The sequence below is a fragment of the Erpetoichthys calabaricus genome, chromosome 12 (assembly GCF_900747795.2).
Source record: "Erpetoichthys calabaricus chromosome 12, fErpCal1.3, whole genome shotgun sequence".
Classification (NCBI taxonomy): domain Eukaryota; kingdom Metazoa; phylum Chordata; class Cladistia; order Polypteriformes; family Polypteridae; genus Erpetoichthys; species Erpetoichthys calabaricus.
The window spans coordinates 127,130,601-127,154,998 of NC_041405.2; the positions used below are offsets into that span (position 1 = coordinate 127,130,601).

Consider the following 24,398-nt stretch of genomic DNA (forward strand, 5'->3'; position numbering starts at 1 on the left):
TTTAAATGTTATTTTCTTCAGATTTATTCATATTACTAAACTCCTGAAGCATATTATGTTAGTTATTTTATAGCGATCCTTGCCACTGCCAGTGGCCATAAAACCTTTTTTTTTGGAAATTAAGTATTTTGAAAAATTAAATATGTCTGGTGTTGGAAAAGAGTTTTCTACCTCATGTAGGAAAATGTATTTATCTATTGACCAAGCCCAGACTAATATGTGAATTCTCAATTGTCTGCCCTAAAATAAGCCTTTCTTTTTGTCTCTCATGCCAGTGCCTCTTACTATGCCTTTTTGGGGCCATGTAACTTATGCACATGGGATACTTTTCCAAGCAGTTCCCAAGCTTCCATACTGGACCATGCTGTAGTATCCTAATGTTAATCTTAGTCCAGACTTTTTACCCATTTAAATGTACCTTTAGTTAATGTTAAACAATATAGATACAGCATATGTAATAGTTGTTTTTTCATCTAACTTGCGGTATGCAGTTTTTAATTTTGTTATATTTCACTTGTAGTTTTTACCAAATTACTGTGCTTGTTTGTCATTTCTTGTTCAATTTCTTTCTTATTCCTATTTGTTTAAGACAGAAAACAATAAAAGCAGACATGTTAAATAGAAAAGTGATGATGTATTTAAAATTTTAATATTTAGTTATTTGATCTTTAAATGTTAGGTAATGTTGCGAACAAGTTTGGACTTTTTTCAGTTTCCTTCTTTTTCAAATATAAAAAAATCTTTACTTTTAGTTTAAAGATGGCTGTATGTGTGCATTTTACTGTCTTTCAGTTTTTCTCTACTTTCCTGTTCTTTTCCCTTTGCTGCACTCACATCTTCAGGATTTTCCAGACAGTCCTAACAGCTATAATACGGACCTGGACTGTGAACTTGCACCTCACACCTTGGCAAGTTTCTGCTTACTTTCTTGGCTGCATGTGTTTACTGTCTTAAGACAAATGTAATTTTATGCAGTAATTTTGTCTGCCTATCTTAAAAAAGTTATTAAATATTTTGTTTTTCCTTTCTAAAGGAATTTTAAAACCTATTATGTCAGTACTACATAGCAACACTATGAACAATTGTAGATTTTAGTAAACCAACAATATATGTGAAAAGGAAACATTTACAATATATGAAAAATGCTAAATTAGAATTTAATTTTATTTATCATCAGATTTATTAATATTAAAACTGTAGCTTTAAAAATAAATAAACTTATATTTTTATTTATACTTATTACAGCCATGAAGTACTATATAGAATTATAAATGCCCGTGTTTTGATTTTATTAATTGAAATTAGGTATACAAATAAGAAGTAATGAAGTAATTTTTTGTGACTCGATTTGCATTGCAGTGTTGTCAGCATACCATTTAGGTGGTTTTATACATTGAGTATTGATATTTCTTTAAAAATAAAAGTTTTTCATGTCAATTTGAAATTAGTACCACTTGTGCACCAGCCACACATGGCATCAAAATGAATTTTGCAGCTACTGTATGTAACAGTACAGAACCCGATGCAAAGCCTTAACACTACTAACCTATAGCTGTTCAACAATGTAAAACCTTGTTATCTCTAGTGAGCAAATCTTTCATTGGGTTATTTTAATTTTTGTCACTGACGGTATAACACAGTAGCTCTCAAGAAATTGGGATGCATCACAGTGCAAAGCAGTATTGAAAAATAGCACCCAAGCAAAGAACTACAAACAACAGCATAGTAGTCTTTATTATGAAAAATGCATCAGACAGTAAAATATTAACTAAAGATTTTGTGAACAGCAATTATAGGTCATGTAACAGTTTCACAAATCTTATAAAACACAGTATGTATGGCCAGCATTGGAGGCAACCTGTAGTATATTACCATTTTTACCAGAATTAAATTAACATCTATTCCAGTCTGTTCTCACTTTGTTGATGCCCATTTCTTGTCCAACCACAAATGCAACTCAGGAGTCTGCATGATCTGTGGTAGCCATTATATGGAAGTTACACAATGACTGAGTCTAAGAGTAATCTGTCTGCATGCCAGTTTACAGTACGTTTTGTCTTTTTTTTTAGAGATGAAATAAAATTGAAAAACCATAATTATGTTCTTCATCTTGTCAGTTTCTTCTAAACTAAAATTTTCCTTTTCATAATTCTTACTTAAACATATGACTTATTTCTTTGCTCCTTCACATTCTGTAACACAATGATCATCCTTCTTCTTCACAGAATGTATTGTTTTTTGCCACTGATGGTTTAATCCTAGTCCAATGACATTTCTTGGAAGGGTTGTTTGTTTAAAATTCCTACTATAACTTAATGGAAAGTAAATATAAATTTATGCTGTGAATACTGTAAATACAAAATAATTTTAATTCATGATGATTCATTGTTATTTTGCTACATTTTGTAGCATGCATCTAACATTTTGGGTTTCTTTAAACCTAATAACATAATCTGTATTTCCTGCATTCTGTACAGTTTATCTTTTAGAATGTCCAGTATTGAGGACAGTTGTGTGTGCATCTTTTTTTGAATGCTCAACTAAGTAGAATTAATTGGAATTAAATTTACCATATATTGTTACTAATCTTGTTCCATGTTTACATAATTTTTCTGCACTAGAGGTATTCATTCATTTATGAAATACTCTCTTTAATGCTTTATTTTTTATATTAATATCTAGTGGCAAATTATTGGTATATTCCATTGTTCTATAAAACCTCTATTTCACTTTTGCTTCATTGTCTTGGTTGTGCTTTCACATTATACACTGTATTCTGCCATTGGCATTTCAGGTTTAGTCCAATATTGAGAAATGTTCAGTTGTGGTGGGCTGTTGTAGGTATCATCAAAGGCAACACTACTTAAACAGTTCTTTGTACTTGCCTGATTTTGAGGTATGCATTTGAAGTTGTCATACAAGATTGCATTTTTTTATTTGCTTGTTTGTTTAATTTCTGAAAACTTAAGTAGTAATTTTGTCTCTAAAGAAATACTTTTATTGTTTATCAAAGACACTGGAAGATGTTCTATAAGTAGTTGGTTTTAAGATAAATTCTTAGACCTTGGTTGTGTATGATGCATAAAAAACTGGCAAGAGTCAGGTGGTTATGTATTTATTTATTTATTTTATTTTATCACAATAAGAATAGACTTTTTTTTTACTATTTACTATAGTGCAGGAATACTCGCACAGATACCTTCTGTGGTAAACATTTAATATTTTGATATTAATCCATTTTCTAAGTAAATTTTCTCTACATTGTAGTTTGTAAGGTACAAATATTACATGTGAGGCATTGAGATGCCAGGTAATTGTGCATTTTTGAGACATGTGAGAAAACCAGAGTACCTAATGAAGACCTGCACAAGCATGAATGGAAACTTGTAAATGTCATCACAGATAGGATCAGGGCTACAGCTTGAATCTATGGATGCTGAGCTGTGAAGAAGCTGCACTATGATAACTTGGTTGTCTGTAGCTGGCATAAAGTCCATGAACCTGAGACATCAATAGTTATAGACTGAGATGGACTACGGTGAATGAGGATAAGAGTGGGTGCAAAAGGTACTTGGAGCTTTTATTTAACAAATCTGTATCAATTTAAGCTAAAGTACAGTGCTTCTTCCAAATGAATAAATAAATAATCAAACCACAATAAAGACAATGTTCCTTGAGAGAGTTAAACAGTCAAATAAATGTCAATAAATACATAAATAATTACCAATAAAACAAAGGAAAAAATCGAGCCAGAATTGTCTTTTCTCTCTGTTCTCCAGGGCGCATACTATCTCAATCTCTTCTTACCTTGCTCATCCATCTCCCAGGTATGCTCAATGAATCCTGACCACCATCCCTCAGAGGTTGCAGGGACATACTGAGCCTGGCTCTGTCTTCCTTACGCTAGAACCTATCCTAGCAGCAGTGGGTACAACACTGACAGAGCTTCCAGTCCATTGAAGTACAGCCCACACACGCTTTAAAAGGATTCATTCAAATGCAAACCAGGGCATCTAGTGAAAAATTTACACAGACACAGGAAGAATGTGCAGATTCAAACCCAGGATGCTGGATTCATGATGCAGCAGCAATCATCATTGCTTCTTCATTCTGCTCAGAATCACTCATGACATGAGGTGTTCAAAATTTTTCATCAGGGAATTTATTTATAATTGAAGATCTTCGGGTATTATAGCATTTTTAATGCCTTTTCAAATGCTTTTGGGGAACAATGTGAAAAAGCTGCTATCTTTGAATACTTTGCATTTGTTGTGTATATCTTAGGTGTGTATGTGTACGTGGTTCTTTACGTTATTAAAACAATAATTATTTTTGGAATATTGATTTTTGCCAGGCTCTAAGAGAGAGCAATAAGCAGGCTCAGATGGAAGAAGCTCCACGCTTTCCTGGTGAAACGATCAAAGGCATAGGTGAGGTTTTTTTTTTTTTCTTGATTCAATCATATTATTCAATAACATTTGTTGTTTTGTATTTTATATTTCTCCAACTATGTGCTTCCTTTATCATATCAGTGTAACTAAGGGATAGCAATATCATCCATCCATCCATCCATTTTCCAACCCGCTGAATCCGAACACAGGGTCACGGGGGTCTGCTGGAGCCAATCCCAGCCAACACAGGGCACAAGGCAGGAACCAATCCCGGGCAGGGTGCCAACCCACCGCAGTAGCAATATCATATACCACAATATTCTTCTTAGTATTAGACATCCAAGCCCACTCCTTTAAATGACTAATGCTGACATAGCTACACTTGGACAGGATATATAAGTAAATAATTATGAAAATAAATGTTGTTAATGTGTTTTAGAAAGGTTTAATGATAATGTTAAATGAGTGAATTGTTTTATTAATGAAATTTGCATATGCCAACAAATGACTAGCTATCTCCAGGATCTTGGGCAGTACTGGAGAGCCACAATTTTCATTTCAACCAATCTCCTGTTTATCTGTAAATGAAACAAATTATTTAATTCAATGGCGTAATTCAATGTTCTCATTCTGTCATACCAGTCATTTGCAAAAGAGATTTTCTTTTTGGGCCACAGACTTTCACTTTTTTTTCTTGACAGATATCATATGAAAGACACATGTGCAAATGATATATACAAGTTAGCCTGGTTATCTGTTATCTCACTTTGGATCTCATTATTGTTGTTTCACTGGTGGTTAAACAAAATTAAACAAGTAAAATGCAAGTCAGTTAAAATGTAGGCAATGTAATATATCCCACCAGCATTCGTAATTGACTAATAATGGAGTAAATGACTGGAATTAAAACCTGCAGCCACCAGGATTTGAGTTTGACACTCCTGTTTTGAGAGTTTACTGATGTTTATTATTAGTAAGAGCATATTATAGGTTTTAATTAATAACAACATCATTATTTCTCTTGAGAATTATGTCTGAATACATTAAATGTATAATACTATTTTAATTTTCTTATTATTTAGCTGCTGTGTCATTTTATTCAGTGGCTGATATTAATAATACTACTATTGCTACTACATAACTACTGTCTGGTGTATATTTTGACAGCATCAGCTTATCTCCCACCTGTCTTCTCTATATACAGTATAATTATTGTTTTTAACTATATTATTTGTTTTTATACAGTGAAAGATGTTATGTACATTTGTCCTTTTACTGGAGCTGTTAGTGGAACCCTTACTGTTACTGATTATAAACTATATTTCAAGAGCATTGAAAGGGTATGTATTTTGTTACCAATGCTATAGCTATATAAATTAGGCTTATTTAAGCATGCAAAATTAAGAATAGGAAGGTTTGAGGTGTTTATGAAGTTATTTGGTTAGCAGGGCATACTAAACATACTACTCCAAGCATAACATTGTAATGGAACATGCCAGAACCATGCACAAAGTCAAAAGAAAGAAAACATCCCATTAAATATCTAAAGTATACATTGTAGACATATGTAATATATCAGTAATTTATATAAGTAAGGTATAACATAAAAGAATTTAAACTTTTTTGAAAAATGATACTTGCAAGGACTTGGCTGCAATCCCAAACTGTAGAAAAATAATATTTTGACATGTTAGCAGTTAACAAGGAAATGCAAATTCTCTGCTCAAACTTGTTTTTTCCATAATCATAAGAGGTGGAACAAAACCACATATTTTAACGTTCATAATTTTAATCTCTGATACTCCTATGCGAAGCTGCACAATAATTCATCATTGCTACTCACATTTAAAAAATGCAGGGAACATTTGAGAAAAATCTTGCCAAAACTTGATTTATAAGGACAGATGCAAACTTGGAAAGGAACGGGGTGTATTTATGAAATATATATGCAGAGTTAAATTCAATAGGTATATATGTGGAGCAGGAACTTACTTAACCTTGTTAAAGCATAACATATTTTAAATGTTCTGTTATGTTTGTAATGTTGTAATAAAGAATATCTTTCCCTGTAAGCATAAACACATTTAAAAGATACTGCAACCATGAACCTGAACTGCAACTGAGAATATTAAAATGTGAAATAAAATCTGTAGTGGAAGCACACTGCACTAAAGTGCGCGTATAATATAAGTATTCACTCCTTTGGGGTTTTTGTTTTCTTTTACAATAACAAGTCTTAAAAGATTTTGTGAGTTTTGCAATTGGTTATCATGGGAAATTCCATCATGCTAAACTGAAATACATTTTTGTATTTAATTTTTGTATTTTAGTAAATAATGTTTGTTCCCATACATATTCACCACATTTGACAATCAAATTCTACTAATGCTAGTTGTTTTTATATGTTGCATAACTAGTTGAATTTAAACATCTTGGGTAAACTTAATATTTTTTATTTAAAATGCACCTCTCACAGGGAAATCCCATAGTCAATTAGTATATTTCACAGAAAAAGAAGATAAAGCATCATTCAAAGCACGTCTGGTATAATTTTTTTTTTGGAGAACACCAGACTGGAGAAATGGAGAAGAAAATTACAAAGTAATTGAAAATTTCCCATACTTTGCAATATTTAGAGATAATATGGAATTGGAATAATCATGAATGTGAACAGGGTATTTACCACCAATAGGCATATTTGTAATGTTCTAGTCCTAGTAGCTTAGCTTAGGAGTGATATATTTTTTTGACAAAAATTGGAATGTCTTCATATTTTAAAATATATCTTGTAACTTGTTTGGAAAATAATTTGTATTACCACAAACACCTTATCTTGAAGTCTGTTTTATGTATCATATATTTACTAGTAGGTGCTAATAAAAGCCACATTGTTAACTTTCACCTCATTCATTGCGACTGAGGCAGAGTGCATAAAAGGAAAAATTACTCATACGTGTTGCTATTTTAATATTTAAATTTGCATTTTTCCACATTTGCCGAAAGTTTGGGTTTATGTTTTTTGTAGATCATGGTGGAAGGTTAAGATATTACACTGTTACAAAACTGTGGCTGTAGAAATGGTGCGTACTACAAACGTCCCTTATTATTATTAAACCTGCATATGTTAGTTTAAATCCAGATGTCTGTTAATGGCGTTTTCATTTGATAGCCACAATACAGCCGGCTCTCTGGCACTCTTGGTATTTGCCTTTAATCTCACTTGCCCTGTGCTCTAGTTAAACGTGCGCCATGTTAAATTGGTATGTGTATATATCAGAAACCGTGGGTCCTTCCTTCTAACAGCATTGCAATGTTGTTGTATACATGTTGCAAGTGTTTTAGATGTTTGTCCAATGTATACAGATGGGCATATATACAGTGCATCCGGAAAGTATTCACAGCGCATCACTTTTTCCACATTTTGTTATGTTACAGCCTTATTCCAAAATTGATTAAATTCATTTTTTTCCTCAGAAATCTACACACAACACCCCATAATGACAATGTGAAAAAAGTTTACTTGAGATTTTTGTACATTTATTAAAAATAAAAAAACTGAGAAATCACATGTACATAAGTATTCACAGCCTTTGCTCAATACTTTGTCAATGCACCTTTGGCAGCAATTACAGCCTCAAGTCTTTTTGAATATGATGCCACAAGCTTGGCACACCTATCCTTGGCCAGTTTCGCCCATTCCTCTTTGCAGCACCTCTCAAGCTCCATCAGGTTGGATGGGAAGCATCGGTGCACAGCCATTTTAAGATCTCTCCAGAGATGTTCAATCGGATTCAAGTCTGGGCTCTGGCTGAGCCACTCAAGGACATTCACAGAGTGGTCCTGAAGCCACTCCTTTGATATCTTGGCTCTGTGCTTAGGGTCGTTGTCCTGCTGAAAGATGAACCGTCACCCCAGTCTGAGGTCAAGAGCACTCTGGAGCAGGTTTTCATCCAGGATGTCTCTGTACATTGCTGCAGTCATCTTTTCCTTTATCATGACTAGTCTCCCAGTCCCTGCCGCTGAAAAACATCCCCACAGCATGATGCCGCCACCACCATGATTCACTGTAGGGATGGTTTTGGCCTGGTGATGAGCGGTGCCTGGTTTCCTCCAAACGTGACGCCTGGCATTCACACCAAAGAGTTCAATCTTTGTCTCATCAGACCAGAGAATTTCTTTCTCATGGTCTGTGAGTCCTTCAGGTGCCTTTTGGCAAACTCCAGGCGGGCTGCCATGTGCCTTTTACTAAGGAGTGGCTTCCGTCTGGCCACTCTACCATACAGGCCTGATTGGTGGATTGCTGCAGAGATGGTTGTCCTTCTGGAAGGTTCTCCTCTCTCCACAGAGGACCTCTGGAGCTCTGACAGTGTGACCATCGGGTTCTTGGTCACCTCCCTGACTAAGGCCCTTCTCCCCCGATCGCTCAGTTTAGATGGCCGGTCAGCTCTAAGAAGAGTCCTGGTGGTTTCGAACTTCTTCCACTTACGGATGATGGAGGCCACTGTGCTCATTGGGACCTTCAAAGCAGCAGAAATTTTTTTGTAACCTTCCCCAGATTTGTGCCTCGAGACAATCCTGTCTCGGAGGTCTACAGACAATTCCTTTGACTTCGTGCTTGGTTTGTGCTCTGACATGAACTGTCAACTGTGGGACCTTATATAGACAGGTGTATGCCTTTCCAAATCATGTCCAATCAACTGAATTTACCAGAGGTGGACTCCAATTAAGCCGCAGAAACATCTCAAGGATGATCAGAGGAAACAAGATGCACCTGAGCTCAATTTTGAGCTTCATGGCAAAGGCTGTGAATACTTATGTACAGTGGGGCAAAAAAGCATTTAGTCAGCCACCAATTGTGCAAGTTCTCCCACTTAAAAAGATGAGAGAGGCCTGTAATTTTCATCATAGGTATACCTCAACTATGAGAGACAAAATGAGAAAAAAAATCCAGAAAATCACATTTTCTGATTTTAAAGAATTTATTTGCAAATTATGGTGGAAAATAAGTATTTGGTCACCTACAAACAAGCAAGATTTCTGGCTGTCACAGACCTGTAACTTCTTCTGTAAGAGGCTCCTCTGTCCTCCACTCATTACCTGTATTAATGGCAACTGTTTGAACTCGTTATCCATATAAAAGACACCTGTCCACAACCTCAAACAGTCACACTCCAAACTCCACTGTGGCCAAGACCAAAGACCTGTCAAAGGACACCAGAAACAAAATTGTAGACCTGCACCAGGCTGGGAAGACTGAATCTGCAATAGGTAAGCAGCTTGGTGTGAAGAAATCAAATGTGGAAGCAATTATTAGAAAATGGAAGACATACAAAACCACTGATAATCTCCCTCGGTCTGGGGCTCCACGCAAGATCTCACCCCGTGGGGTCAAAATGATCACAAGAATGGTGAGCAAAAATCCCAGAACCACACGGGGGGACCTAGTGAATGACCTGCAGAGAGTTGGGACCAAAGTAACAAAGGCTACCATCAGTAACACACTACGCCACCAGGGACTCAAATCCTGCAGTGCCAGACGTGTCCCCCTGCTTAAGCCAGTACATGTGCAGGCCCGTCTGAAGTTTGCTAGAGAGCATTTGGATGATCCAGAAGAGGATTGGGAGAATGTCATATGGTCAGATGAAACCAAAATAGAACTTTTTGGTGAAAACTCTACTCGTCATGTTTGGAGGAGAAAGAATGCTGAGTTGCATCCAAAGAACACCATACCTACTGTAAAGCATGGGGGTGGACACATCATGCTTTGCGGCTGTTTTTCTGCAAAGGGACCAGGACGACTGATCCGTGTAAAGGAAAGAATGAATGGGGCCATGTATCGTCAGATTTTGAGTGAAAACCTCCTTCCATCAGCAAGGGCATTGAAGATGAAACGTGGCTGGGTCTTTCAGCATGACAATGATCCCAAACACACCACCTGGGTAACGAAGGAGTGGCTTCGTAAAAAGCATTTCAAGGTCCTGGAGTGGCCTAGCCAGTCTCCAGATCTCAACCCCACAGAAAATCTTTGGAGGGAGTTGATAGTCCGTGTTGCCCAGCGACAGCCCCAAAACATCACTGCTCTAGAGGAGATCTGCATGGAGGAATGGGCCAAAATACCAGCAACAGTGTGTGAAAACCTTGTGAAGACTTAAAGAAAACGTTTGACCTCTGTCATTGCCAACAAAGGGTATATAACAAAGTATTGAGATGAACTTTTGTTATTGACCAAATACCTTTTTTCCACCATAATTTGCAAAAAAATTCTTCAAAAATCAGACAATGTGATTTTCTGGATTTTTTTTTTTCTCATTTTGTCTCTCATAGTTGAGGTATACCTATGATGAAAATTACAGGCCTCTCTCATCTTTTTAAGTGAGAGAACTTGCACAATTGGTGGCTGACTAAATGCTTTTTTGCCTCACTGTACATGTGCTTTCTCAATTTTTTTATTTTTAATAAATTTGCAAAAGTCTCAAGTAAACTTTTTTCACGTTGTCATTATGGGGTATTGTGTGTAGAATTCTGAGGAAAAAAATGAATTTAATCCATTTTGGAATAAGGCTGTAACAACAAAATGTGGAAAAAGTGATGCGCTGTGAATACTTTCCTGATGCACTGTGTGTGTGTGTGTGTGTGTGTGTATATATATATATATATATATATATATATATATATATATATATATATATATATATATATACTTATTTAGTTTAAGATGAAGTGCAAAACAATAATGAGAAAAAATTACTTTCATATTAAAACTTATTCAATTTTGAAAAGAATAAATACTTTTGTTAAACTAAGACATTTGTATAAAAGCAAACACACACATTAGTGATGCCATTACACTAAATAACTCCACATTGAATAGGATTTATGGTTCATATTATTAGCATTATAAACCTGCATTAAAAAAGATCTTTACATTTCACATGTTTTTCTCTGTAGGGATATATATTACTGTCAAAGTACTGTTTTTTTTGTGGCAACTCCTGACATTTTTCACTGAGATATATAAATACAACCATTTGAGCTCAGGGAAAAGATTTGCATGTTTAAGAATAAAGAGAAGCGTTCACTTGACAAGGCATTCAGTACTGAATCTCTTTGACTGAGGTTGGCATTTTTGTGTGATATTTTTTTCATGATGTAATCTACTACGAAATATGAAGGCATTTCACTGAGTGAATATGCAAGTTTAGAAAAGAGAAGATATACCTAGAAAAATCCAGGTGATATTTGATTTCTATCTTTTGTCTTCCGCTGTTCTGTAATTGCTCTGCATTTTGTAAACCTCTATATGCTTTTATAGAAAACTACAAATACATTGGGTCAGTAGGTTTGGTGGATACAAATACTATGTGCCTCAAAATGTAGTTCACTTTTGTTTTCATCCACTTAATGCCTGCTTTTGTTTTATTGCTACAGTCAGACATCTTTTATTCTGCTTTATTATACCAAGTCAGGGTAACCAAGACTAGTATTTGTATTTCCATGTTCTCTGAAGATACTTTACATAAATAGTTAAAACAATCAAATGCAGCATTGAAGTTTTTCATTTCTGAATTTTTTTTTTTTTATATATAACATCTATGTAGGATCCACCATTTGTCCTTGATGTTACTCTTGGGGTGATTAGTAGACTGGAGACTATATGTGTACAGAGCCATGGAGAGAATACATGTGGAATTGAGATTGTATGTAAGGTAATCTTGGTGTTTCATTTTCATTTTGGTAGGTTATTTTTTCTAAAAAACAATGTTATAGAACTGTGAGCTCCATGGTCTGATATTTGATAACATTTAGTTAGCTTCATAAAAAACGGACATTCATTATTCAGACTTCTTTAACATTCTTTTTCAAACTTAACTACATTGTTTCTCATTTATAAAAAAAAATAGTTTTATGGATTCATTTACAGAATATGGGTCTAGATTTAATGACAGCTGCTGTCATTTAAATGTCCTCTTAGTTTACTTTTATTGGCCAGTAGATCCTTAAGTGTTGATTCTCAAATTTCTCTGCTCTGCTTTTTTTTTTGCCCTCTTTCACCACCTCAAAATTCACACCCATCTCCAACATACTGTATGCATTCTTTACTTACACAAATGCACAAAAGCAGCGTCCTTTCCTTGTTTCACCCAATTCTTTTTCAGCATTTCTTTCCTAATAATAGTTCTTTATAAAGGCAGAAACCAAATAGTAGTCCTCTGACGTTTCATATTACTTTATCTTCTCGTACTTTCTCACACCATATTCATCCCCTTTTTGAATGTTTTATCGTGCAATAAGGCCAATACTTAAGTAAGTACTATAAATAACCCTTTCATTTTTGCAAAGGAATTAGGCACACTTCTTGTCCTATTTTCCAGGATTCTTTCTTTACCAAGACACTCAGTCAGTCCTTCAGTTGCATCTCCTTTATTTGCCTTCAACGTTTTCATATCGCATTTGTGGTCACAACTTTTGAGAACCTGCATCTAGAATTGTCATTTAAAAATGTTTCCATGTATTTTCTTAGCCTTTCTTAAATGCAGCTGTGGGCCTGTATTGTAAGGCTGTTCTTGAACCCTGTCCATCACACTAGCACATCAACTCTATGTCATAAGAAATTATTGAGGTATTACTTCTGCAGAAGAAGCCATTGCTGTTTATTTCCATAGAAAGTGAAATTGTTCTTTCACAAAAAAAGTGCAGTATTTTTGTGAAATACTGTTTTACCATCTTCCTTTTTATTTTTATTAATTATACACCTTTGTAAGGTACGTGATATTAAGCATGGAAACTGTACACTATACAGATCAAATTCAAATTACAGATTTTGTATGACAGTTGTTCTTAGCTGTTTTTCTTTTGATTCCTACAAATGCAGACGACTTGTAATGTTTGAATTGTCTGATATTAATCTATCACAAAAAAGGCAGCATTGTGTGAACTGATTTAATTTTTTTTTTAAAAAGTCAAAAAGCCTTCAATGCAGAGAATATCATGTCAAAGACCCTTATAAAAAATAAAAATTAAAGCAATTCTGTGCATTTAATACAAAACTTAAACACCCCTGTAAAAAGAAAAAAATGTCACTATTACTTGTCTGACAATTTTGTCTATTTCTTGTTCTTTGGTATAATTCTTTGCATGGCAGAAAGCATGTATACAATACATTGTTATATTAGAAAATTATAATTCTTTGTAATTATCATAATGTCCTGTCCTTTAATACAATGTTCAAAAGTTGTATGCTATTAAGTACTAGTTTCTGGCAAAGCTGTTGTTAGTGTACTGCCAGTATTTGCCAAGTTTGATTATCCAAAAATATCATTAAACAGACAGTTTTCTCTGATTCAGATGAATTTCTTCCAGAGACTCCAGTTTTCTGCCTAAATGTAAAAGATAATAAATAACCCAAAAACAAATGTTTTATTCACTTCTCACCCAAAGCCATGGCTTAAAATTGTGCTGCCTGTCTGATCACTTCATTTTGTTTACAAACAGGATATGAGAAATCCACGATTTGCTTACAAACAGGAAGAGCAAAGCAAGCTGGAAATCTTCGAAACTCTTACAAAGCATGCATTTCCTATTTCTAATGATCTGGTAAGCTTTATACTGTATAATACTGAGTGATTCTTCTGTACAAACTCAAAACCTCCTAAAACTACCTTAAAATGTTTAACACATATTTCAATTGTACATTTTCACTTGACACGTAATATACAATAATTTTAAAGCTTTAAATATCTGTTTTACTTATTTTATATTAATGTTTGCTTTTAGCCTATTTTCTCATTTCTCTATAAAGAAAAATTTCCTGTTGATGGATGGAAAGTATATGATCCTGCAACAGAATACAAAAGGCTGGTAAGATGCCATTTTTATGCCTTTTTATTTGAAATATCATTTTTTTAAAGAAATTCCATGATATTGAACATTAATTCTGTATAACCATCAAAGAGTTTATTTATTGTTTGCCTTGAGGACTATTAGAACAGAGATTACTCTTTCTTTAGAACTTTTCGTCATTAATGAACAGAAAGCTATGATGTAAACATTCATCATAAAAAAATATAAAGCTTATTGGTAAAGGGATATATATGTGTGTGTGCGTGCGTGCGTGTGTGTGTGTGTGTGTGTGTGTATGTATGTATTTCGGTATATAAAATGTGTATATATGTATGTGTGTCTATATGTATATACAGTGGGTATAAAAAAGAATCACCCCCTTCAAAATATGCCCATTTTTTTTTGCTTTACAGCCTTAAATGAAAACACACAAACCAATATTTTTTCCAGCTGTACTTACTGCAATCTGTAACATCCAAGTAAAAGATATCACAGGTATAGTTCAGAAGAATTTTAAAAAATAAAAAACAAGAAATAATGAGATTAATAAAGGATCACCCCCCCCTACTAAACAAAATTTGTAAACTCAATCAGGTGTAAGTGCCCACCATTTCCATTGCAGACCATGGTTACTGGCTTCCACCTGTGATCAATTATAATCAGTGTGATTAGTGAAGCTGTTCCTGGAGTATTTCCTTGCTTGGTAGTGCAACTGACAGCAAACAACTGACTATGGATGACAAGCCACTTTCACAAGATCTCAGGGATAGAGCATGTGGACAGACATAAGGCAGGAAAAAAAATCTCAAAGTCTTTATCAATCTCAAGAATCTGTATCTGGCCGTCCCTCCAACAGAGCAAGGAGGAAACTGGTAAGAGAGGCTGCCAAGAGGCCAATGGCCACTTTGAAGGAGTTACAGGATTTTATGGCAAAGAGTAGTCATTGTGTGCATGTGACAACAATTTCACAAGTGCTTCACAATTGTGGCTTGCTCAGGAGGGTCGCAAGGAAAAAGCCACTTCTCAAGAAAGGCAATGTTAAGGCTCGATTGAGCTTTGCCAGAATGCGCCTTGAAGATTCTGATGCCAAGTGGAAAAAGGTTGTACGGTCAGATGAGACCAAAATCGAACTATTTGGCCTCAATACCAAACGGTACACCTGGCGGAAATCCAATGCAGCTCACTATGCACAACACACCATACCTACAATAAAGCATGGAGGTGGCAGCATCCTGTTGTGGGGGTGTTTCTCTGCCGCAGGACCTGGGGCTCTCGTTAGGGTAGAAGGAAAAATGGATGGGGCAAAATACCATCAAATTCTTGAGGAAAACCTGCTACCCTCTGCCAGAAAGTTGAAGATGGGCAGAATGTTCACTTTTCAACACAACAACGACCCGAAGAACAGAGCAAAATTGACCACACAGTGGCTGGAGGAGAAAAAAGTGAATGTCCTTGTGTGGCCCAGTCAGAGCCCAGACCTAAATCCCATTGAAAATCTGTGGAAAGATTTGAAGATAGCAGTCCACCAACGCTCACCATCCACTTTGGCCGAACTTGAACAGTTCTGTAAAGAAGAGTGGGCAAATATTGCTCAATCTAGATGTGCAAAGCTGACAGAGATGTAACCCAACAGACTCAAGGCTGTCATTAAAGCAAAAGCTGGTTCAACAAAATATTGACATTGGGGGGGGGGGGTGATCCTTTATTAATCTCAGTATGTCTTGTTTTTTATTTTTTAAAATTCTTCTGAACTGTAGCTGTGATATCTGTCACTTGGATGTTATAGGTTGTATTGAGCAAGTAAAGCTGGGAAGAAATATTTGTTGTATGTATTTTCATTTAAGGCTGTAAAGCAAAAAAAAAATGGGAATATTTCTTCGGGTGTGATTCTTTTCTATACCCACTGTATATATTTATATATGCATATGTGTGTATGTGATAAATGATTAGCTGATTGACTCACTCATCAACATAAACCCTTTACCATTTGTTAAAAAGCTGAAATTTAGCAGGATGGTACTCCTAGGTCAGTAGGTATCTGGTAAAAAATGACATTTCAAAATATAAATAGTGGTTAATAACTCACCCTATAATCAAAAAGCTAAATAAATATCTCTTGATGCCTTAATGAATTTGATTGAAATGTGGTAATGTTGTAGAAAAAGAAAATTACCACACGCATTTTTTATTAGTCATTATTTATTAATATAATGCCAATAGTGAGTGGTTTATACAAATAAAGGATGCAGCAAAAGTGATTGATGGGCCAGGTGAATAGCACAACTAACTAATAAGGTGGACAGACGACTGAAGATGGGGCAGTGTCCTGGACAGGAAAAAGAAATGTCTCATTGCGAAAGGGAAAGAAAGAGTTCAACTGAACTCATGTAATATGCAAAGTGTAATTATTTAGCATGCATTTTGTTTTTGGCTGGTGACTACTGGCACTCTTAGATGCATACCAGCTCTCATCTTGGTTATCTGTTCCGCTTTGTCATTCTTCAGCCCCAGGTCATGAAGCTCAGTTGCAGTGCCACAAACTTGAAGGGAGAAATGTTGGTCTCAGATATTGGCTCTTGAATTTTTAATGGAGAAACTACAGAAATTGTGTTTGAATCTAATGCTCCACACTCCTTACTCTTCAGATTAATACATCATTGTAATACATAGGATGCTAGCACTTCTGTATGTCCACCATTAAGCACTGCTTTGCATGTACACAGACTCTCACATCTTAGGGCTAGTGTGCTTAATAGAAAATGTGTTTTTTTTTAGTCTGATCCCAGACAATGTCTTTTAACAGTGACTATATTTCTGTATGGCTTGCAGTAGCTTTCAAGAAAATTTCGGAGTATAAGTAATGTTAAACCTTGAACATCTGCCACTTTCTTTGATGTTTAAAATCCAAAATTAGGAGAATCATCCATAATTTGGAAATATTTTGTTCTAAAAAGTGTACTATGCAAATAGTTTAATCACTGAAGGCAAATATTTATATAGCCTTTTAAAATTTAAGCACATAATCTGGTATGAAGAGTGCATGAAAACTGAGCATGCAGCACTAATTTCCAGTAATGTTATAACTGATAACCACTACCAGTTTACACTGATGCTTGTCCATATACAGCAGGTTACCAAAAGGTTAAAGTAAAAGCGGATAACAGTAGGCATGTTTTATTTACCAACAGTCAAGTCTCTTGATTAAAACTGTGTGTAACAAATGTTTTAAAAAATGCTCAACAGTCAGGTTAAGCCATCTACTCCTGCAGTCACTCATCCAAAAGGTACATTGCATTTACTTTATTCCAAATGCCAGACAAAAATCAAATTGTATCTGAAACAAGTAGCGATTTTTTGCAAACACAACTGTTTTGTGGCTAAGAAGAACTATGGAAGCATACTGAAACATAATGGTTCAGTTTATTGATAAGGAATATACAGTACGCTGAAAAGCTGATGCTTCTTTAAATAAGTGCACTTTTCATTACAATGCTTTCCTCAAGAATGGGGTAGCCATTGCTCAAGAATTGAGTCTGGTATAAGTAAAGAACACAGTTTCCTGTAAAATTGTGTTTTGCAGTGACCACCAACAAAAGCTGAGGTCACTAGAAAAAAGCAAGAATTTGTATGTGGCACAAATGTTTTATTGATGGCCAATTGTATCTAGCATATTCAAGAGTAAGGAGCTCTAGTAAACTAATAATATTGGCCCCTGGCTGAAAAAATAATAACAAATCTCATATCCAAAAATGACCTTAATTTGTTTGCCTAGTACGTCTAATACATGTGTTTAACTGATGGGACTATAACCAAGGCCCATTGTCTTTGGAAATTTCTGTTATATATTAATAATATTCCACAGTTTGGAAAGTGCTAGAAGTGCTCTTTTCCTTCATCAGAATTTTGCAAGCATAAATAGTTCATGAAATCCTCTCCATTGTTATTAAAGTCTTTCAGACTTCATTGAAAAATACAATTACTGTACTACAAAAGGTCAACTGCCTATCCAAAATAATAAGGAAATTGAAAGAAATGAATTCTATTATAAACAACATATAAGGTTGCTCATTCTGATTCAGTGGTTTTATTGCCACCGTTTATGAGATAGCCAAATGTAGTCCTAAAATGTCAACAGAGATTCTGGTATCAAAGGCATTTTTGCAGGCATCTTGCCAATCAGTAGTGCCCAAAGTATTCTTAATGTGTCTTTGTGTTGGGGAAAGTACTTTCAGAAGCTCCTTGAAGAATTAGACTTGTTCAAAATTAAAAAGAAATTCTTTTTTGATTAATGCTTTTCATTGCTAATTATTTATTCATAGCAAGAACATTACAACTTGATATCAGACTGTGTAAATGTGCTGCTTTTTACTGTTATCATTATATAACTCCTAAAATGTATTTAAATAAACTGTTATCTTTTTCTTTCTAAGGGAGTGCCAAATGAAAGCTGGACAATAAGTAAAGCAAATGTCAGTTATGAACTGTGTGACTCCTATCCATCTCTTCTTGTTATCCCAACCAGTATAATAGATGACGATCTGAAAAGGGTTGCTTCATTCAGAGCCAAACATAGATTCCCTGTAAGTATTGTTTTTGGTTTATTTTTTACACTTTGATAATTGATGACCTCTTTATACTTTTTGTTTTTGTTTTTATTTTTATTGGCTAGCAAATATAACAAATACTATGGAAAAGTCATTCATATGATTATCATTATGTAATACAGAAAAGTAGATTGCTTAGGCTAATTAAACTGAAGAAATTTGATTTTAATCCTATAGCTATATGGTGTCTATTCATCTTTAGAAACTGCACGTCAGTGCATGCCACTTCAGTACAACACAAATCACAAAGTTTAGGTTTTGTAGCAGCACTGATTTTAGAATGGCTTGGAGCCATCTGTCAACCTTGCATATGGACAGAGAGATAAAGAATATGTGTCTGTGTGGAGAGGGTATTAGTATGTCTGCTTCAGTCTTTTGAAGGTGGGAGTGAGCACATAACTGTGATTTAATATTTTAATTAAACATAGTACAGAGTTGACTGTGTTGGAGCAGAAAGCATTAACATCCATCCATTTTCCAACCTGCTGAATCCTAACACAGGGTCACGGGGGTCTGCTGGAGCCAATCCCAGCCAACACAGGGCACAAGGCAGGAACCAATTCTGGGCAGGGTGCCAACCCACCGCAGGACACACACAAACACACCCACACACCAAGCACACACTAGGGCCAATTTAGAATCGCCAGTCCACCTAACCTGCATGTCTTTGGACTGTGGGAGGAAACCGGAGCAACCGGAGGAAACCCACGCAGACACGGGGAGAACATGCAAACTCCACGCAGGGAGGACCCGGTAAGTGAACCCAGGTCCCCAGGTCTCCCAACTGCGAGGCAGCAGCGCTACCCACTGCGCCACCGTGCTGCCAAGCATTAACATGAAAATCAATAAGTATCTACATAAAGTGCATTCTGAAAGTATTCAAACCCTTTTACTTTTTGCACATTTTATTATGTTCCACCTTATGCTAACATCATTTAAATTAATTGTTCCCTCATGAAACTACACTCAGTAGCACAGAATTACAAAACAAAAACTGGATTTTTAGAAATTTTTCAAATTGATTAAGAAAAGAAAAAACAAATATCCCATTGGTACAAGTGTTCAGACCCTTTACTCAATTCATTGAAGCATTTTTAGCAGTGATTACAGCCTGGAGTCTCCTTGAATATAATGAAACAAACTAAGCACATCTGGATTTGTGGATTATCTGCCATTCTTCTCTATAGCTCCTCTCCAGCTCTGTCAGGTTGGATGGAAACTGTCAGTGAACAGCTATTTTCAGATCTCTCAAGAGATGTTTGATTGGGTTCAAGTCTGGGCTCTGGTTGGGCCATTCGAGAACATTCACAGAGCTGTCCCTAAGTCACCCCTGCCATTGGAATGGTGCAGGTGTCTGGTTGCCTACAGATGCAACACCTAGAATTAAAGCCAAACAGAACAGTCTTGCCTTCACTCACAATTTTGAGTCTTAGTTTTTTTCTGCAAACACCAAGAAGACTTTGATGTGCCATCTGGCCACTCTGCTATAAAGCCCAAATTAGTGTTGTGTTGCTGTGGCAGTCGTCTTTCTGGAAGTTTCTTCATTCTAAACACAGGTTCTCTGGAGCTCATCTGGAGTGACCACTGGGTCCTTGGTCTCCTCCTCTCTTGCCAAGGCCCTTCTCCCCTGAGTGATCAATTTGGACAGGCAGCCGTCTCCCAGAAAAGTTGTGGTTATTCTAGACTTTGTCCATTTAAAAAAAATATGGAGGCCATGGTGCTTTGAGAACCTTCAATGATGCAGAATTTTTTGTAGCTCTCCCCAGATTTCTGCTTCAACACAATCCTGTCTCTAACCTCTGCAAGCGAATTCTTTGACCTCGTTGCTTGTTTTATTTTTTTTTTTGCCTGATATATGTTGTCAACTGTATGCCCTTAGAGACACGTGTGTACCTTTCCTAATCAGGTCCAGTAAATTGAACTGACAGTAGGTGGACTCCAAACAGTGTGTATAAACATATTAATAATGATCAATAGAACATGGGATACACCAGAGCCACATTTCAAGAGTCCAAGCAAAGGGTCTGAATACTTGTATCAATGTGATATTTCAGTTTTTTATTATTAATAAAGTGTGCAAAAATTCCTAAAATCCTGTTTTTGCTTTGTCATTCTGGGGTATTGAGTGTGTTGTTTGATGAGGAAAAAAAAACATTTTAGTGATTTTAGGGTAAGGCTGCAACATAACAAAATTTGTACTAAGTGAAGGGATATGAATACTTCCTGAAAGCACTCCACAGCCATAGTAGCAAATGATGACGTGCAGATTTATAACAGATACATAGATCAGTTGATTAATTATAAAAAAGTAAGGTTTCTTTTTCATTTTCAAATCTAAAATCTACAAGTGAATGGTATCCAAAATATATTTATGTGACAAAACACACATTCTTAAAAGAAATAGGCATTTTTTTACTATTATGAAAAATAATAATGTGGTGTTTCTAGAAATTTTTAGTTCAGGATCTTCATTTCAGTCATATATTAAAACTACCTATACATAAGTAACATTTTTAGAAATCATTATTTTAACTGTATGGTAGAATTGTAGTTGAGAAAAGATAATATGCAGACATTGAAAGTTAATATTGTGGATTAAGGCAACAATTTTTGATCATTAAAAATAATAAGGAAAATGTAATGCGCCCCCTATTGTTGAACATGGAATTTTTTAAAATATATTTTTATAGGTTTTGTCATGGATACACCCTGAAAGCCAAGCTACTATAATTCGCTGTGGTCAGCCTATGGTGGGGCCAACTGATAAACGGTGCAAAGAAGATGAAAAATATTTACAAACAGTAATGGATGCCAATGCTCAGTCTCATAAGTTAACTATCTTAGATGCTAGACAGAATGCTGTAGCATTAACAAACAAGGTAATGTATTTTTAAAACTAAGAAACGAAGTGTGTTATTGGCATTTTAAAATTGTACAGTATTTTAAGTAATGATTCAATACTAAATTAACAATGTCTTGCTTATTCATCATCAATGTCTTTTGTTTATATTGTGATATCTGTCAAAGTCATTTAAAGAATAAAGATTAATGTATAATTTGGAATGAAACGATTTATTCCATTAAACAAAAAGGAGTATAACAGAGTAACAAGTGGTAAGAGAGAGTACTTGATGAAATTCTGACTGACCTCAAAAACAGAACTGCTTTTTCAGGTTGTATTCAGGGTTGTGTTTCTAAGAATATTTCCAACTTCCCCAAATTCAAAGAATTAATGAAACATGTAATTACCAGGACCAAACCCGTTTTTAGTGTTCATGTTCATTTGACCTTGGCTTCAACTAGACTAACAGCAGAGTGCTGTGCTATGTGTGTTCAAACTGCGCTTAAGCCATCAAACGTGTTGAATTGTGTCAGCTTCTATCCATTGCAGGTACCATGTAATTTTCAATTTGCCTTTAATTTTTTGATTTAATCCCATACTTGTTTATTTATTTATTGAATCATAAATTTTTTGATTAGTTGTTGTCACAATAATGACCATTAAACATTGCAAAGGTTTGGGGCAGCCACCCGTATAATTGTTTACGGCTGCAAAACGAATTAATCATTAAAGACATGTGCATTCAACTGAGTCCAAAACAGAACTGATTCTCTTCAGGCAATATGGCAGCTTTAAAGGCCAGGGGAGGAAGTGACGTCATCAGCACCGGAACCGGAAGGGACGTCATTGGCTGCCCCAGAGCCGGGCAGGATTTCCCTAGAATGGTCTGCAAAAGATCGAGAGGGAAAATTAGTGCACTTCGCTACCCCCTGGTCTGGCATGGAATTACATATATTCAAGCCCTTTAGTTGTCTCCAAAACACACGTGTGTGACAGGGCCTCCCCCTCAGCCCAGACCCGTCGGGTCGGGCGTTCTGCACCGAGAGGTCGTGAACGCGGGAGAGAGCATCGGCGTTGGCGTGGAGAGAACCCTTCCGATGAATGACCGAAAACTTATAAGGTTGTAAGTCAAGAAACCACCTCGTGACTCGAGGGTTAGACTCCTTATGCAGGGCCATCCACTGTAAAGGTGCATGGTCCGTGACAAGTGTAAACTCCCGACCCAAGAGGTAGTACCTCAACTGTGTAATTGCCCACTTAATCACTAGAGCCTCTCTTGCCACCGCCGCATACCTGGTTTCGCGATCCAGCAGTTTCCGGCTCAGGAACATGACGGGATGTTCAGCACCATCAACGCTTTGGCTCAGCACTGCTCCAAGGCCTGTGTCCGAAGCGTCCGTCTGGAGGATAAAGGGGAGTGAAAAGTCAGGTGCCTTTAAAACAGGTGCTGACGTCAGGGCCCTTTTTAAGTCACTGAAGGCTGCCTCAGTCGTCTCAGTCCATACCACAGTGTTAGGGGCCCTCTTCTTTGTTAAATTACTCAAGGGCACGGCTCTCTCCGAAAAGCATGGTACAAACCGGCGGTAGTACCCTGCTAAGCCGAGAAATGCCTGGACCTGCCGCTTGGTTCGCAGACGGGGCCATGTCAAAATGGCTTCTATTTTAGAGCACTGCGGCTTCACATTACCACAACCCACCAGGTAGCCCAAATATTTGGCTTCTTCCAATCCAAAGAAACATTTTTTTGGATTGATTCGAAGACCGGCTTCACCTAGCGTCCGTAATACTGCTCGGACATGCTGTAGGTGTTCCTTCCAGGTGCTGGAATAGATGACGACGTCATCCAGATAGGCAGCACTATACGTGTTATGGGGGCGGAGCACTTTGTCCACCAGACGTTGGAAGTTGCAGGAGCCCCATGTAACCCGAATGGAAGGACACGATACTGCCAGTGCCCACTAGGGGTGCTAAACACGGTTTTACCCTTTGCAGAATCCCTTAAAGGAACCTGCCAGTACCCTTTAGTCATGTCAAGAGTGGTCAAATATTTAGCCTGTCCAAGCCTCTCAAGGAGGTCGTCCACTCGAGGCATTGGATAAGCATCAAAAAGTGAGACCTGATTAAGCCGACGGAAGTCATTGCAAAACCTCCAAGTCCCGTCGGGCTTAGAAACCAAGACAATTGGGCTGGACCAGGGACTATGACTCTCCTCTATGACTCCTAGGTCCAGCATGCGCTTGATTTCCAGTTCCACTTCAGCTTTCTTTGCCTCAGGAAGCCGATAGGGACGTTCTCGGACGATGACCCCAGGCTCAGTCACAATATCGTGGGCAACCAGAGAGGTCCTTCCAGGTTTTTCGTTTACCATGTCCGGGACGGACGAGATAGCTGCTTCGAGCTCTCGCCTCTGTCGGCTATTCAAATTAGACCCAAAGTTAAGTGTGTTAGTTTGAGCGAAGAAGAAGCGGGGCTGGCCGGAGGAAGGATCAGGGTCCCTTTCCCTCCAAAGCTTCAGCAGATTCACATGATATATACGCTCACTCGGTCGACAATTGGGTTGTTTCACCAAATAGTCGACGAGTCCTTTTCTCTCCTTGACTTCGTATGGTCCTTGCCAATGGGCAAGTAATTTAGAGTGAGAGGTGGGAATCAATACCATGACTCGATCCCCCGATTGAAACTCCCGAAGTGTCGTGCCACGGTCATAATAATGGGCCTATG

General features: G+C 36.5%; 1 protein-coding gene across 5 annotated transcripts in view; it reads left to right on the forward strand.

Annotated features, from left to right (window-relative positions):
• LOC114662577 (myotubularin-related protein 1-like) overlaps positions 1-24,398 on the forward strand; it is a 68,442-nt gene that overhangs the window by 25,174 nt on the left and 18,870 nt on the right. For 3 of the 5 annotated variants that reach the window (XM_051935207.1, XM_051935208.1, XM_028816121.2), the window contains 7 exons: positions 4,355-4,430; positions 5,637-5,731; positions 11,990-12,097; positions 13,884-13,985; positions 14,166-14,249; positions 18,662-18,811; positions 21,526-21,714. In XM_051935207.1, the coding sequence (XP_051791167.1) occupies positions 4,355-4,430; positions 5,637-5,731; positions 11,990-12,097; positions 13,884-13,985; positions 14,166-14,249; positions 18,662-18,811; positions 21,526-21,714 (804 nt within the window). Of the gene's footprint in view, positions 1-842; positions 909-4,354; positions 4,431-5,636; positions 5,732-11,989; positions 12,098-13,883; positions 13,986-14,165; positions 14,250-18,661; positions 18,812-21,525; positions 21,715-24,398 lie in introns of all 5 variants that reach the window. The other 2 variants (XM_051935205.1, XM_051935206.1) reach the window with 1 other exon arrangement.